General features: G+C 42.5%; 1 protein-coding gene across 1 annotated transcript in view; it reads right to left on the reverse strand.

The window, feature by feature from the left end:
- The window catches only part of LOC115356462 (transcription initiation factor TFIID subunit 4), a 111,752-nt gene that overhangs the window by 82,432 nt on the left and 10,909 nt on the right, over window positions 1-18,411 (reverse strand). Inside the window, exons 3-7 of the mRNA XM_030047635.1 lie at window positions 9,395-9,448; window positions 3,839-4,006; window positions 2,795-2,917; window positions 2,002-2,091; window positions 750-959 (exon numbers count right to left, since the gene is read on the reverse strand). Of these exons, the coding sequence (XP_029903495.1) occupies window positions 750-959; window positions 2,002-2,091; window positions 2,795-2,917; window positions 3,839-4,006; window positions 9,395-9,448 (645 nt within the window). The remainder of the gene's footprint in view (window positions 1-749; window positions 960-2,001; window positions 2,092-2,794; window positions 2,918-3,838; window positions 4,007-9,394; window positions 9,449-18,411) is intronic.

The raw sequence follows: 18,411 nt of genomic DNA on the forward strand, positions 1-18,411 counted from the left end.
CTCTCTTTTCTGGTCAACTGAGCGTGATTCTCCAGTGAGTCATCTGTGAGGAGGGTGTCATGGCTGGCTCATCAGCAGAGCTCTAACTCACTGCTGGTGTGTGACTCGCAGCCATGGCACTCTGACACTAACTCCAGCCCAATAAGTCAGCACCATAGAAGAATATATGAGCTATCCCTCCCAGCGGCTCTGCAACCTGCACATTTGGGTACTACTGAATACATGAATATTCCTGGGAAATATTTTATATATTTAATATGTGGTTGCTATGCCGTTGACCCTCTCCTAAACCCTCACAACTAACATTACCAGACACACATTACTTCCAAGTGGTAAAAGGGGGCAGTGATAGTGATAAATATTTCCATATGTGCTCTTCAAATCTGATCATGTGGATAAGCCACATACCTGTTCTTACACTGTACTGTAAATTTGTGAATTTGTCGGCCGCAAACATCTGTAAATCTGCATAACAGTGAACACAGCAGGAATTTTTGCAAACCAAATTAACATGACAAGGATGCATCTTACTTTTTTTTTTTGTGTGAACTGTACTTTTATTTACGTCATATTTTTTTCCTGCAATGACCCAACTAATCCTCAGGAAATATATCTTAATCTTCATTGCATTAAGCCAAGTGGAATTTAAAAGTAAACTAAAAATAGACTGATAAAATAGATAAAATAGATAAATGTGACTGTGCTGGAGTACAGCTGGTCCAGTCAAGTCCTCTAGAGTCTATACATACCATAGCAGCTGCATGTCCGAGAGTCCCAGCGGGCAGTGGGCTGGCACCCGTGGTGGTGCTGACGCTGTTGGGGTGGCGTACACGGACAGTTGGCCCAGGCACGATGGCAGGAGGGGTGCCGCTGGGCACCGGTTTGACTCCCTGCTGTGGGGGCTGGGTCAGGGACTGCTGACTGTTGAGCAAAGACAGCCTCAGGGCCGGGAGGCTCTTCTGTTGATGGGCAGAGAGCGGGCAAGGGTTACAGTTATAGAGCAAACACACATACAGGCAGTTACAAATGGGAAGGGCAGAGGCAGGAATGAATTATCAAAAGTGAACAAGGTAATTTTTTCCAACACTTGTAGCCCTGGGGACATGTCTTTCTGTTTTCGCAAAGAGATAGTAACAATGGGAACGTCTCCTGCTTTGGCAAGAATATACTTTTTTTTTTCTTTCACTGTGTGTTGTAAATAGGACTTTGTTTACATATGTGTTTGATGCTGTATATGCCATACATGAAATGTCCTCTGCTATCAACCATTCGTATAACCCACTTTCTCAGTAGACCTGAGGAACTGATGTTGCTTCGTAGCAACTATTTCAGGCAGATTTTTGACGTACACGACCTAACATTGCATGACAACGTGTGTTTGTGGCCGGGTTGGGCGGCTGGGCGCCTTGATATAACGCTCATTGCGGATGGCTGGAGAAACCTGCTGGCTACTAGCAGGAACGGCTGCGGGGACCACTGTCACACACAGTCAGAAGTCAGGCCAGAGGGATGTGTATGTTTGTGTGTGTAAGTGTGTGTCACATCAACCCACTAGCGCGCCTCACCCTCACTGGCCCTGCTGCCTGGTAAGGGACCACTTTAGGGGGAAAGTTTAGGAGACTACTCAAGAGGACCAACTCAGGGAACTAGGTTGGGGGATGAGTTAAGGGGGCACCTTAGGGAGCAGGAAATCAATTTAGGGATCACATTAGTGAGCAAGAGGCCCAGTTTAGGGAACTACCTTAAGGGTAGAAAAGGGGACTCAAGGTAGAGGTTTAGATGGCAGACCTATAGGCCAATTTTAGCAAAATTAGGGGGCCAAGTCAGGGGACCAGTTGAGGGAGACTTTTAGGGGCCACATTAAGAGGCCTTATTCAGGGGACAACTCACAAGGCCAACATTAAAAAGCAGATTATATGGTTGATGGGACCAGTTTAGGGAGAAGATTAAAATAAGGTTTAGAGTTGAGTTTCGGGGTCAGTGTAGGAGGCAGTAACCCACCTTGAGGAAGGGCACCAGGTAAGGCTGAGGAGAGGACTTGAGCTCAGACTGCAGCCGGCTGGTGAACTCCTCTGGTTCGATCTTGGCATCCTGGTAGGTGAAAGGTGAAGCTCAGTGAATAACATCACTTTGCAAGAGAGGACAGGTGACGGGTGAAGCATATGCGCTATAGTGGCATGAGCACAACAAGATGGCATACTATCACCCCCTTAGTTGATGATATTGATTTAAAATTCAACATCCACCAGCTGAACAACCCCCATCCCCGGAGCTATAGCTCATTAATAACTCTGAATAAGATGCAAATACACAACAGAGCAAGGAGGGTTTCGTAAAGAGTTGCACGCTGCCATCTACAGGTGAAAAATATACAATACATCGTTTCACAAAACGGCAACACTGACTAACATAAGCTCTCACTCAAACTTCTAAAGTGAAATTATTACGAAAAATGGCTATATAACAAAAAAAGAATCAATTAAGAGACTACACAATTCTAGTCAATCAGATTTATCTGTGGTTTGTGAAAGCCTGGCTATTGAAGAGCAACATCTATCAATACCATCCTAATTTTTATTATATCAAATTCCAAAGGTGGTGAAAATATTAATAAATAAATAAATAAATAAAAATTTTAAAAACAACATTGACAATAATAAGTTGTTATTTCATCATGTTTGCACTAAGAAAACTGACTGAACATGATCTGAATTGGAACAGCTGGCAGGGTCACAAAACCTGGCCAAATACTGCCATGGGATCTACGAGAAGAGAGTTTTTTTGTGAAGCTCACCAGCAGGTCCTGTACCAAGGCCTTGACATTCTTGGAAGTCTCAGGGGAAGGAGAATTATGGGATGCCAGCTTGATCAGTGTGGCCAGGAAGTTCTTACATTTCTTCACGTTCTCCTGCATTTCCTGCCACAGGACACAGAAGAGGACACATTCACCCTCTATGCAAAACACATAAGTGAGACTGTCCTCAAGAACAAACATTAATACTTGAATGTGTTCCAGGACTCTTTATAATCAAGCATTTTATCTACAAAGCGATAACAGACAATACAATACCAGGCTTTTGATGTTTTGATGCTTGCACTATTAAAGTGGAATGTAATTGGGACCAGGTTTAGATGTTGAGGAAGTGGCCTAGTATCTGTGATCCAGTTTATTTTTGCTAAATGCTAATGCTTACCAGAACACCAGAAAATTGCTTCACATGCTGATGGAGAGGGTGACAAGTATCAGTCAATCAGTGCATACTGAAAACTTAGCATGCAGCACAATCATCTTTGTAGCCAAATGAGACATGGCACCTGTCCACCCAAAATGCCAGTGGCAACAAGCTGTGGCATTTATGAGGGCTCTCTGGCCTGGATATTTGGAGATCTGAGTGTGTGTGTGTGTGTGTGTGTGTGTGTGTGTGTGTGTGTGTGTGTGTGTGTGTGTGTGTCTTTGTGTAATGGAACATGTGTGAGCTGGTGCCTGTATCTAGGGTTGTATCTGTACATCCCTGGATCCATGTATGCATATGCCTGGCGTTTGTGTGTGTGTGTTTGTGTACATATGTGGGTGGATGCATGAGTCTACGTAAGCCTGTGTGCATCTGTATGTCCTTGGCTGTGTGTGTGTGTGTGTTTGTGTGTGTGTGTGCATATGTAAGTGTATGTGTGTGGGCATGTGTGAGACTCTTTGTCCATGCCCAGCTGTGGGAGGCGGTGGGGCTGTGGGTTCAGGGCTGTGCTGGTGACACAGCCAGCCTGCTGGCAGCTGTGACAGTGCTTACACTCTGTGGGTGGGGGTTGAGGAGTGGGGAGGGGCCCAGCAGAGAGAACAGACCTGGGAGACGACAGGAGCTCCAGGGGCCGCGGCGATGGTCGTTTGCGAGGGCTGCACTGGCTGCACTGGCTGGGAGGCAGCCTGGGCCTGTGCTTGGGCCTGGGGGGCCATAACCACAGGGGCCTGCTGCGGCGCCGTCACGGCCACGGCTGGTGCTACAGGGCCCTTCTGGAAGAGCAAGGAAGAGACAGAGAGATAAACAGGACGTGACGCTTCCCTCGCAGCAAGGCCACAGAGAACAGGAGGCAGGCGCTGCGGCGCTCCTGTCACATCGGGTGTCCTGACTTCTGTGGACATCACTTAACAGACGAGGAGGAGGGAAGGGAATTGGTGGAAGGCTAGAAGCTGAGAGAGGCAGGGGGGCATCAAGAGTTTACTTAATAGTCACCCACCTGACGAGGGGAACCTCCAAATATTTTTTTCAAAAACTGTGCTGCATTCATGACAGTTCATTCCTTCAGCTTCACTTAATTCATCATATCAAGATTTGTAACAAGTGATACAGCTAGGCATTTTGAAGAACTCTGCTTCTAAACTTTAGCTATCAATTGGCTACTCCAACTGTCTTTAAAAAAAAAAAAAAAAAAACAACCAGGACAAAACATGCCTGGCTATCTAGTTTCTGGCAATGGTGTGTGTGTGTGTAGTTTAAATTTTATTGAACAAATCAGCTGCCATTTGCAGCCTTTGTCAATCTCATTCTAAAGCCCATCTCCAGAGATTGTAACACCCTTTTAACACTAGGCATTCAGAAAAGAGACACATATCTATGACACATAGCAACTATGCTTGTTTCAATAGGTGGAATCGGTTTTTACTCTCTCAATTTACTCTGGAGTTAAATAATTTGCCTGCAAGGTAATGGCTGAAAATGAATGGCTTCATTAATGCTGTAAGACTGGTTTGTAAAAAAGATGTTCACTGCTCTACACTTGAAAACACAAATGATGACTTTGTCTAACATAACTACAATAACACAAAGCTCAGCATAGTTAATAACTTCAATTAGGGATGAACAATTAATTGAAATATTAGCGATACTGAAACTTGGCCACGTGTAATATCCACATTGTAGGGGCAGCAATTTTTTGATAAAGGTAAAATTTGTGATAGACAAACATTATAAACGAGGCATTGTGGTTCCATAGAGATGGCCCAGGCCACAAATTGTACTCTCCACATGTAAGAGAACATGTTTGTTTGGTACAGAACCCAGCAAAACTCCCACCATCATCATTTCAACATTTATTCAGTAAAAATTAAAACTAGGAAGCAAAAATTATTCATTTCACAATTGCAATTTAAGTAAAATTGATCACAATATGATTTTTTTCCATATCATTCAGCCCTAACTTTAATAATGTTACATTGTGACTGTACCTTCAAAAGCTGGTAAGAAGCGCCAACAATCAGAATTTCCAAGTCATTTGCTAAACTGCAATACTCTCACATGCAGTTTTGTCAGAAAATCAAACCCAGATGACAAACAAAAAACAAACATGGACATCCTTCAATTATAGAAGCCAAATTAACAAACTTCATTAAAAAATGTTAAAGACAATTAGCTTAGCTAACTACAAAAGTAGAATAAATGTGTGTGTGTACACAGGGGTGCCGCCAGGGATTTTGGGCCCCATGAAAAGAAATCTTATTGGGCCCTTGTATAGCCGGCCAACAGGCAAACCTTTTTATTTCAGGCCTTTCGAGGGCCCTCTCCCCCATTGTGGCCCTGGGTAATCTGTCCCGCTTCCCCCCCCCACTACAATGCCCCTGTGTGTACAGTCACACACAATGTTTTTCCACTACGTTAAAAAGTTACATCATAACTTGAAAACTCAGGTAGCAACATTTTCTTTGGCTATGCAATGTCATTATCTGACCTATGTTCACGTGAAATTTTGATGTAGGAAATTTGTTTTTCTGATTCATCCGATAGCACGTGAACAGAAGGTGATACTTGAACAGAAGGTGATTTACTTTAATGAAATCAATCATTTTGTGAGAGTGTCAGGTTTTTTTTTTTTGGTTTTTTTTTTGGTGTATTTTTAACTCACTCACCTGCCTGTGGGACGCATTGTGTTATGCTGTCATTTTGTATTGTGCTGTGTTGTCTAGTATGTGTCTGTGATGTCAAGTGTACGCACTGATGCTCTGCACAACTGAAGTTCCTAACGGAATAATAAAGTTCTTTGAATTGAATTGAATTGAATTGAATAGGAATGAAACTCAAATGCATAAATTCCAGGGAAGCATTCGTTAATGAAACTCAAATGCATGTATTAAACAGGAGCAGGTCCACTTGGGATTTTTTTCCCTAGTGAAAGAGATGAATACATCTGGCACATGCCCTGGCAGAGGATAACACTCTCCTATGAGAGCTGATGCAGCACCCACCCATCCCTCTTGGTGAAGTAAGACCTTCACCAACTCACCTTGCCCACTTTATTCTGTCCAAAATGACATCAGCTGATGACCCTGAGGCATTCTTAATCACCCTACAGGGGTCAGCAAAGGCCTGCAGGTAGCCAATAAAAGAGAGGGCAGAACGCATGATTCCAGTGTTCACAAGGGTGGCACACTTAGCTGTGCACACACTGCTAGCGTCCATGCATCAGGAGCACAATGCTGTCAAAAGGGCCATCCTTGGCTGCCTGGGTCTTCAAACCAAATGACATTGGTGTGACAAATGAAATTGTCATTCAGAGGACTCACCCACAGGGAAGCTGGCTGACCCTTCTCCTACACACAGCAGTCCAACGGAATAGCAAGGCAAGGACTACAACTACTCCGGGACCTCATATAGCTTTGTGCAACAAGTGGTCGTGGAGCAGTTCATCAGTAGCCTGTCTTTTTGTCCGGGTGGAGGACCACCAAGCCCTGAAACCTCAGGGGTGATCAGCAGAGCAGCATCCAAAGGCTTTGTCACCACAATGCCAAGACAGGAGTGCTGCTGATGGGACCAGGCCAGCCACTTTCAGAGGGAGGGTTCAGTGATGGAGGTGGTGCAAATAATGGGCAATAATTCCTCCCCAAACCTGGAGTATTCTGGTAAGGACACAAAGGTACAGCTTGTTCAAAGACTATGACTTACCAATGTTTGGTGTAGCCCAGATGCTGATGCTGACTGAGGGCCTCATCAAAGAACTGGCATAGGCCTCATTGAGACATTGGATTGCAGTGCTTAGGGTATCACTTTATGTTGCTGAATTACTCAAAATGGTATAAAAAAATAAGTATCATTGTATTGCAACATCTATCCACAGTGTTGCACAGGGCACTGTTTCAAATAATCTCCTGAGCTGCAATCCTGAGGGACTCTGACATACCAAGGCACATCATTTATGTCCCATATACTACACAGTGTATGGATTATTGAACATTCAGTTGACTCAGACCAGCGTGTACTACCCACTGACTGATGATATGGAGTGGTTTAATATAACTCTGATGTCCATGATTCTTAAGTTTGTGCACAAGAACAGGAAAATGGAATAGGTTCAATCCTCTGCAGTGTGGGAGGTTCTCCAGGTCTCCATCGTATTTTGTCCTTTTGAACTGCTGTTTGGCAAGAAACCACAGGACCAGATTAAACAAAGCTGAGAGGAGGGTCCAAGCACCAGCAAAAACAAATAAAGTGTGTTCTTGATCTGAAAGAAAACTTTACCCACTTGGGCGACTGGAATGGGAGAATAACAGAGGAACACAATTTTGACAGGTTACACCAGCAGTGCTTGTATTGCTCCCTTCACCCGGCTCCAAATTGCAAAGTGGCAAAGATCTTTTGTGCTCAAGTGGTGGGTTGAGGATGTCCATTATGAGGTTGCAGGCACTGACAGAAGTTTCCACACATATACCACTTCATCCTCCTAAAAGCTTGAAGGAGGCTGTGTCTCTATCTAGCCATGAGAGTGATTGAAAAGGATGAGCTGGGCACAGGGATTCCAAGCCCAGCCAGTTATACCTCGGGTCTTTTAGAAGACCATCTCTCATTGTTTCAGCATGCAAACGTTGCAGTGCTGCAGCAGCATTTTGCTGACATGTTCTCTCCACTGCCACGGTACACAATGGTCATACAAACCCAGAATGACACAGCCCTTGGAGCAACTGGGCACACCCAGCCATATTGCTTACCCAAACATAAATGCAAGGTCATGTAAGTAGAATTTAAAGCCATGCAGTTGATGGGAGTAATAATTGTTGTTCTCCAGTCCCTCAAGTCTAATGGGTCTATACAGTTCTCTGTGTATTATCACATGGTGACAGAGTCCAAATTTGATTCCTATTCAGTGACCCCAACCAGGTTGAAAAGCCCCTGGACTGGCTAGGCAACACTTTCCATAATAATGGATTTGGCCAAGGCCAACTGAGAAGTTCCCCTTTCTCCAGAGTCCAGAGAAACACTGCCTTCTCCATTCCATAGGGGTTGAACCAGCTCACAATTACATTTGTACTACACTGCGTCTTACCTAAACCCATGTCATCATCCATAGTGACAGTGGCGAGCAGCACATACAACGGGTAGGAGTCACTCTCATGTCCCTGAAGCAAGTGGGGCACACAACCAACTGAAATAAGTGTGCAACTGCATGGAGGGGATGACAGTATTTGAGGTACTTCTTGGTCAGTGGGAAGGTGCATCTTCAGGCAGACAAGGCAGCAGCAACTGCAGCTTATTCAGAGCCCAAAAAAGAGGGTGAGGCAGTTCTTAAGGGTGGTGCGGGTAGCCATTACCGTAAGTAATGTAGGTGTAAACCTAACTTCACTCATAACCAACACCCTCAATTCTTCACTAGTTCTTTGAAATTCCTCGGGTTGGACTTCTTCAGTAGTTCTGATGAATCAAAGACGCAAACGTGTGGATCAGCACAACAAGGTCAACATGACCATACGTAGGGGCACAGATGGTGTTAGCAGTCTTTCTCACTTGGTGCATCAGCTGGACACAGAGAGTCTGAATGGCTCTCTGCACCAGTTGCAAGCAGTTGGTGATTACGGACAACATATAATTTCTCTCTTTGCTTGGAAGGTGAACTCAAGCACACACTATCCTGTTGCTGTCCAGAAACAAGTTTTTACAGTGTTAATTTTGTATCTGTCACTTCTGAATAACTTGAGCGTGTTTGTGTGTGTGTGTGTGTCTGCGTGTGTATGCATGTGTATGAGCTGCCCACTGAGCAGCTCTGCTGAAGGAAATTAGAGTTAAGTGTCTTGCTTGGGGGCACCTCAGCAGTAGTTGCTGAGGGAGGGGCAAGCGTTTCTCATTTTAACCCCACCCATATTTTCCCAGTCAGTTCCCAGCCCACTTGGCCACCCACCAGTGTAATGCTGCATTATGAGATTATTTCTGAACACAAACATTTTGATACTGTTTTTTTAATCGTGCCACTAAAGGGGTATGTTAAAGTGAGGAAATGTAAGGTAGATGACTGAAAGGCGGGGGAGTAAGGACAATTATCTCACAGGACGGAGCGCAGAAGAGGAGGAGGAGGAGGAGGAGGAGGAAAAGGAGGAGGTCTGGAGGGCAGGACTGGAAGGAGTGGGAGAGGGAGACGGTACCATCTTGGCCGGGGTCAAAGGACACTGCCTGGTGGTCTGAGAGGTCACGGGAGACTGCAGGAAAGAGAGAGAGAGAAAGAGAGAGAGATATATACACACAAAGAGTAGGAAGAAAAAGAGGGAAATGGGGGAAAGAAAGAGAGTATAAAGATAAAGAAAAATACTGAGGAAGAGAAAACAGAGGTGAGATAAATGAATACTGCGTCATTCCACAAGAAAGGAAAAAGTGAGATTGTCAGTTTTGGAGGTGAATGACAGTTCAAAGAAGAAGCAGGAAAGGACTGAGAGACAGCGAGAGACGAGAGGAAAATAAAAGAGCAATACCACTGCAAACAGATGAGAAAAGGTCATGAGGAAACAAGATGGCAGTGAATCGGCTGAGGTGGAGAATGAAACAGACACAAGCATGTTTGGTCAGTTAGCAGTCAGTTGTGGTGTCACACTGCAGCACTCTGGTGTCTAACTATGGCAGGATGGGGCTGTGTGTCTGTATACACGCCAATAATATCACTGCCATTTACCAAGCATCTGATGTAGCAGGATTTTTTTCTGTATGAGGACATTTTTGTCAGTTGTCAAGGCTTTTCCTTTAGCATAAACAGCAATGAACAAAAAAAACAAACTGAGGGGAAAAAAGATGATATATCATTTGACTTTTGGCACAATGCTGCCATCATGCTGACAGAGGTTTTGGGTTAAAAACGCAACTTGGTATAGTTTGTTTGGCAAAAAAGGCAGCAAGCATCTGATTGGCAGTTTGCATCGACAAAAACTGTTGCCAGTTCAGCGGATTAGCAGCTAGATTTAACAACTTTTTGGACGCTTGAGGAAAATGCTGTCTGCAGGTCCTGGAAAAACCTTGAAATGTCTTGAATTTGATTATTTATACTGAAAGCCTCAAAGCTTTTTACTGTTACTGTTTTTAACAGACATGATTTTTTTTTAGTTCACTTTTAGGTTTAGTTCCAGGTGTTAAATAAGAGGCAGTTTCTCTTTGTGCTGTATTTGTAGGGAAAAATCAGCCCCTGCAAATTCATGCAGACTCAAACTACACTGCTGACTGGGAAAAAAAATCTGTGGTCATTTCAGTGGCAAATGCTTACAAAATCATACATTTACTGTCATTTTATTATTGATACAGCTGATGCAACTAATATGCAAAGTGGTATATATATATGAAGCCATCTGTGCAGTTGAATGCACAATTCAAACCAGGAAAACCCCTGTATAGCTATTCCTGGAGCTACATATGTAGGGTGTGTACCTATACAGACACCTAGATTGGATGACAAAGGAAAGGGGGAACTGCTTGAGAGCAGGGATATCATTTTTATTATTAAAGCACCACTTCATTTTCAATCTTTGCTCTAAATATTTAACATAGTAGCACATGCTTACGCCATTACAATTAACACTCATATCATGTAGGCAGACTCTATTCACCACCCTAAGATCCTACACCTGATGATGCAGTAACAGCTCAACTATCAGCAAAAAAGACTTTGGCTTTAGTTTTCCTAGTTTCAAAGCCTCAGTTTTATCTGGTAAAAAGAATGATTAGAGGTCGTGGGACCACAATGAGTCTTTCTTGCCACTGCTCAGCTCATACTTGCATCATCAGTTGCACGGTTTGGTGGCATGGAGAGCACCTTCCTACAAAATACAGAGAGTACACACATGTGTGACTGTTTATGGGCATGTCATGCTATGACAAACACACAGAGATAATTCTGAACATTGGTAGAGTGGTCCTTTAAGTGCAATCAGTGTCAGCTCGATATATTGCAGCACTGTAGCTCAAGTTTAAACATGACAATCAAATCCCTAATTCATGCTTTTATGAGCTGAGGACGTGCATTATTGTGTGTACGTTGAGTCTGGCCACTCCTACAACATTCCCCACGCCCTGGTGATTTTATTTTACACTTCAGAAGAGAGCTTGTGACTGTTCTTATGAATGTAGATCAGCTGGGATCAGTATATGTTCACCACTCTGTACCAGAATTGTGAAAGAATTTGTCTTTGTGACACTGGTGCAAGAACTGACGAACACCTCACAAAGCCACAAGTACAAAGTGAAAGTACATATGATATATGGAAATAAGGCACTTATATTCACCAGAAGGGGTCAATGCAAGACATACACAAGAGAGATTACACATAACATATCACCCTACACACACGCACGCACGCACGCACGCACGCACGCACACACACACACACACACACACACACACACACACACACACACACACACACACACACACACACATAAACACACAGGATGGACAGGACAGTAAGATGAAAATGCAACTACAGGTTAAATGGAACCACAGAGTAAAAAGATTCATTCATGCAGGTTGGCATTCTTGGTAACTAAGGTCTGCTTATTAGCAGGTTATTGGCAAGAATTCAAATGGGAGAATGAGGCAATGAGCATCAGCTGCTACAAAACTACATTGGTGCCCAGTGAGATGTCTAATGGCCCTTTTTGATTTTCTTTTGTTTCCTTTCCCACTGCAGGAAGATGATCCATGAAAAAAAATTTAGTCTTAATCTTTCTGTAGTTTTATTTTAGTTTAACCTACTGTTTGACTTTGCACTGGATGCCCAGCTCTCCCAAATGCAGTGAAATATTTTAAATACTTTTTTAATCATTTCTAATCACTGATGAATTATGTTTTATTATACACACACACACACACACACACACACACACACACACACACACACACACACACACACACATATATATATATATATATATATATATTTTTTTTTTTTTTTATAGAAATATATTTCTGATAGCTAAGTTAAGAACCTACTTTGTTTAAAAGCCAAGCCAGTCTCATCAAAATAGTTAGGCATCAGGCTATTTAACCAAACTATTTTAACCCTGATGGATAATATCGGATAATATCGGCCTCTGACGCTTTTTGATACATAAGTGTTTTTCTTTCGGCGAGCAGAGGGCAAACTTCCCCAGTTCTACCTGCCAGAGCAGCTATACTTCAGCAGCAGTATGCTCCTAACTGTGAGGAGACCGTTTCTTGTCATGTCCTGCTCACTGCCCCGGGACAGCGGCAGTGCTCTGTTGGAGTTACAAGCATGTTTTTTGTTAAACTGTGCAAACAAGGCATTGAAGGTAGATATTTTACTCTCCCCAAACACTGATCAAGACATGCCCCCGTAAGTACAACTTGCAGCTCCACTGTTATGTAGTCTGTTTTTGCAGTGTTTTTCGCTGGTTCCTTTGTGCTATAGACCTCTTGATAGTGCATATGTACAGTGCTGTCAAATCACTGCTTGGACCAATCAAGACGACAGCCCCACTGCTTGCTCCTCAAAGATCCCAGAACTTGATTTTAGTAACATCTCCCAAGCAGGGGCCGAAGCAGGTTCTAGGAACTTTACCTGTAACTGTGTCATTGCCAATGGAAACACTTCCAGGGCCCATGAAATAGCCTAGACCAGGGGTGTCAAACTCGTGCCATGGAGGGCCAAGAGGCTGCAGGTTTTCATTCCAACCGAAAACTCCTCCAGGTGATTTCACTGATCACCCTACCTCCAAACAGAGAGGCGGGACTAATCAGTGAAATCACCTGGTGGAGTTGTTGGTTGGAATGAAAACCTGCAGCCTCTCGGCCCTCCATGGCACGAGTTTGACACCCCTGGCCTAGACGGTGCGGCACAGCATGCCTCAGTAAGTTCTTGCAGTTGAAAAGGGCCATCATACACACACACACACACACACACACACACACACACACACACACACACACACACACATACAAACACACTGCCTGGTTACTGCCCTGTCTGCCAGCCAAGACAACCCTGGAAGGCCTCTGTTCAGACCTCTGGCTCTCGGCCTTCCATTCACACATGGACCAAAACACTCATACAGACCCACACACACACAGAAGTAAGCACTGATACTAGAACACACACACACACACACACACACACACAGAAATACACACACACACACACACACACACACACACACACACATACACATACAGCAAGCAGATCAGGCACACAGGCATGTAGCCACATACACCCATATTCAAGTGCACACGGCGCACACAGTCTTGTACTCAAAGACACTCAGAAACACACACACTAAACCCTGCCAAGGACAGGAGGATAAAGGCAAAGACTAGAGAGTACATGAGAAGAAGAAGGAAGAGGAGGAGGAGGAGGAGGAGGAGGAGGAGGGACTTTCTCCTCTACTTAAAGTTTTGTGGGCTCCAAAAGATTGTTGTACCGAGGGGGTGGTGGTGGGGGGTGGTGGGGGGTGAGGGAAGGAGGGTGGGGTGGTAAAGAGCCACGGGGCGCATCACACCGCTAGCTATGCCTTTGCTATGCCTTTCTGTCTCTCTCTCATACACATACGCAAGAACCAAAGTGTTGTTAGCTTTTTAAAATAATCAGGCAGTTGGATGATGAATGATTTAACAGGTATGGAAGGAAGGAAGCTCAGGATGCCTTCCGTTTCTCCCCTCAGGGTCATGGGAAGAGTGACAGGCCGACAGAGGGGTTGAGCTCTGGGAATAAACACCATTCCCTTTCATTTCCCTGCTACTGCTTTTCCTGTCGAGATGGCAATGCCGCGGCCTGCTAATTTGTCATCAGTGTGACTGTGAGAGGCAATGACGATCTGTAACTCTCTTTACAGCTGGGTTCATACCAGGCTGGATGCAGGTTGAGTGGCTACGAATAGAAAGGCAAAAGGGCGGCTCTGTTGAGTAATGGACACGGGTTTCTGTCTGTGAGGCAAGTGGTTGGTTCAGTGGTTTCCACACCACCCAGGTATATTAAAGACTGTACAAATATAATTAAAACCATTCGGGGTTCCCCATCTGCGGCAATAGTTTCACATCACCCCCTCCCCATCCCAACCCACACCCCATCACTCCCCCTTTGTGGTCACTATCAACATGTAACCAGCATTTTTGTTTGCCCAGACACACAGTCTAAACATGTAATTAGTAGAACTGCGTTTCGAAAGTCATTACCTTTATGGCACCTTAAATGCCTCGCTTTTATTATTATTGGACAAGCATCAATCAGTGCCACATTACTTTCGACTGTTTTGACATGTCACTAACAACAAATGCAGCTCTCCTGGCTGTCAAGAAAATGGGATCATGGGTGAATACATTTCAGGACATGAGTTGTGTTTTTGGCTTGGAGGGGCAAGGTGAGCAGGGTAAAATAGAGTAAAAACACTAAATTAAGATGGAAGATTAACACGAATTAAGATGATGAAATAGTAACGTTATCAGATAGTAATAAATTAGGCTAATGTATTTTTTCAACTATTACTCCCCCGTGCTGTACAGTGTCATACTGTGGGAAACTCTGTAGTTGCTGCCTTTTTTTTCATATCATCTTGAATATCATTACCACCACCGTCACCATCACTGTTACCATGAAATATTGAGATATTATTTTAAGTCTATATCGCCCACTCCTGACAGTGCATTTCTGCATCAGTGCAGCCAAGACAGTTCCCTCTATATTTAAAATGAAATGAAATTCACCGCTTAAAATTCCAGAAACATTCTATCAGCCCAAATGTAACTATCTGGTGAGCAAAGATCTTAAGAAAAGAAGCAGACAATGTGCTTTATTTTCATGCCAGCAATCATTTTTTTAAGAGTGGGTATCCATAATTGTCATTATTATGCATTTAAAGTGATTCTGCTTGTGATTCTGTAGATTTGGTCAAGATTTGGCATCACATCACATTGTAACACAAATCACTGATTCTTGGGAATTTGGATAAAACAGGTTTTAATTTTGAAAAAAAAAAAAGCATTAAATTACAAAATCTGAAGGTACAGTATATCATTATAGGCCAAGGTCTTGGCTGTTCAGCAATGTACCGGTGCAACCTCCTCATTTTGCATTTTTTTCATAAAATAGGTTTTTCCAGTTATTAGGCTACTTTGTTTTTGTCAACACCGTCACCGTAATTTTTTTTTTTAATTTGAGAAACATATTTTTGTATTAAAGAGACTATTACTTTAATAATTCAACAGCACCAAAGAAACATATTTTTACGTATATTCATTTAAAACCAATATAACTGCCTCTGACGGTGGTGACACTAATCTGACGGTGGTGACAGTGGCCTCATTACAACATACATTTCCAAAATTTATACCACTCAAGTCAATGGCTTCTTGCTTAACAACTTTATTTAACTATTTGGTACAAAAAATAACAATCCTGAGCACTGTTATAAGCATTTTTCAGACTTCAGTCATCACCGTCAGACAGAAAACCTGACGGTGGTGACGTCTGACGGTGGTGACAAAAACCTGCTCTTTCACATGATAAGCATGAGTTGTTCACATTAGCCAGCTTGTTTTCGCCCTGTTGCTACCTGCATCAGACCTCTTCTTAAAAAGTATACATTTATTCCATAATCTAATTTAATATTTTTTATACAGAAGTGACGGTGTTGACAATTTATGGTTGTGACAGTAGCAGTGTCCAAAAATATGAAGAGATTTAAGAGAAAATAGAAAACTTCCAGGAGCCTGAGCGGTCTTGAAGCATGCAGTAGAGCTGAAGGTTTGAAAAGGGCTCCTCAGGAATGTAATTGACCTTGTAGTTTTTTTATTATTATTTTTTAAATAAATATCTGACGGTGGTGACGAATATCTGGGACACATTTTGAGCAACCACAAAATAATAGTAAATATTGTTCAAAACCCATCGTTTGTAGTTTTTAATACATATTATGATGTACTCTTTCATGTGGTAAAGATATTATTCAATGAAATTATTACTTTTTGTTGTTTTAATCAAGTTGAAATGATTATCTCCTATCCGAGGACAACTGGTTTTGTAGGCCATGGGCCAACATATAATCATTAAATTAATACAAATTAAAAATAAACCTATAAAAGAACCTTACAAATGTGCAAAGGACCCCCTGATTATGCCCTTGATTCTTTTTATTCATTAAAATGTTGTAAATTTCCAGCAGAAATAGCATTTTTCTTAGTGGGACGTGATTTATCCAAATTCTCAAGAATCAGTGAAATGTAAATACACCAAAGAAGGAGTGGGATCTGACTTATTTTAACCACATCCAATCCTATAGAATATCACGAGACAGGCAGAGAGGAAATTAATATGTGCCCCTGTGTCTGTTTTTGAAATATTCCCGTATTTAGCCTACAAGGATTTCTTCCATTGACCTGCTGTGTCGTTCACTTGAGAGGATGGTGAACTGCAAAAGACCTGCTGAAAGCATCAGGACAAAAGCTTCTGAACGAACCAGACCATGAATACCTGGGCCAGGCACACAGCAGCCAGCCACTTGAAGGAACAATTCACCATACAACTCTTTAATACTTGCACACTAAAAAAAGCTATTGGTGATGTATCTTGCATTTCCAGGTCCATTTTTTAGTTTGCTAGTTTCTTGACTTCTATTTAACTGTTTTTCTTTTGTTTGTTTTATCTTGTTTTCATGTCCTCTTAAATGTCCTCTTATGTAAAGCACTTTGAATCGCCTTGTGTTTGAAACATGCTATACAAATACACTACAATGTAATGTACGTGTATGTCAGTCTAATAGTTATAAAAATAGTTTTAGCACACTTTAAGTACGCTATTTGATAGTCTGGACACTTGTACACATTACTGTACTGTAGCATACTAATATCTAGTTTAATCTGTTTTTTTACTTTACGTTTTACTTTCTACTTTTTTACACTTCTGGCTTCATTTTTGTAATCAAAGAACAAGGACCTCTCTCTAAATTCACCATTTTGCACTGGTGTTCAACAGCCATACAGGAAGACTACATGTCTTAGAGACAGAGATACCACCTCAGTAGACCAGCACTTAGCAGCCTCAAGACCAGAATACAACACAGCCGCAAGACATGTGTTTTTAGTGAAGGACATGACTCATTCTTTCTTGTCTGAAAACATTCCCTCCCCTGCTTTCACTGGAGCTATTGCTAATGCTCTCTCCAACTACGCATAAAACCCACTGCTGAATGCAACAAGTTCACACTCATTCTCTGGGGACTATGGAGAGCCAGGCATTCTGGGAAATGTAGGCAGGCTGAGGGAACCTGGATTAAAAAAACAAACCTAAAATAAAGTGAACAGTATAACAGTATTGGAGGGTTGAATTTCTTATACACAGCTCCGTGATGAATTGGTAAATTCATCAAATGTTTAAAGACCGCATGAAATAGACTAACGTTCTTGATTTTCCATGTTTCCTCCTGAAACAAGATGTTTGGGCGGGACATAGTGCAGGGAAGGATTATTAAAAAGAGCAAACCAATAGGATGTCAGTTCGGAAGGGAAAAATTATTTCAAGGGATAGGTGGATGAGAGAGGATGTTCAAAGATTTGTGAAGGTTTTACTGGGTGAAATTTTAATTCACAGAATGATGCCGCCATTTAAGATACTCTGTTTTACAGGAAGTAGAGGTGACTAGATGTCATTTCATGAAGACTTTAAGGTGACAGTTATGGCACCCCAGGTGTTTTCCACATTTTCAGAGTTGGAGCTGATTGTTGGAGCTGATGGCTTACAACTGGTCACTCAACCTCTTTGTCTCTACAGCTGCAACTCAACTGTATATGTCATTGCTCCATCACATACACACAGCTATATAATGCTGAAGGTATAGTGGTGGCATGTAATACTCTACAGTTTGTTTGTCTTGCATGCCCTTTACACTCTGAAACTCTGTAAGCTGTCAAATTATTGCTACACCTGGTCATCAAGACAAATCGAACCTTTACTGTGATATGTCAGATTCTGGTGGCACTATTACTGCATGGAGTTGTTTTAAACACTAAAGTCCATACAAACACATTCTTTCTTCTTTATCATGTTCACAGATATTGCAAGCTCCTATGCTGTATAAAATCAGATGAAACATGTTTATATGTGCTATGGTAGCCCTAGGAATAACATGGGTGGTCCTGGGGGAATCAAACTCCTACCCCCACCAGTGTTGGACACTT

Source organism: Myripristis murdjan, chromosome 3 (genome assembly GCF_902150065.1).
Source record: "Myripristis murdjan chromosome 3, fMyrMur1.1, whole genome shotgun sequence".
NCBI lineage: Eukaryota > Metazoa > Chordata > Actinopteri > Holocentriformes > Holocentridae > Myripristis > Myripristis murdjan.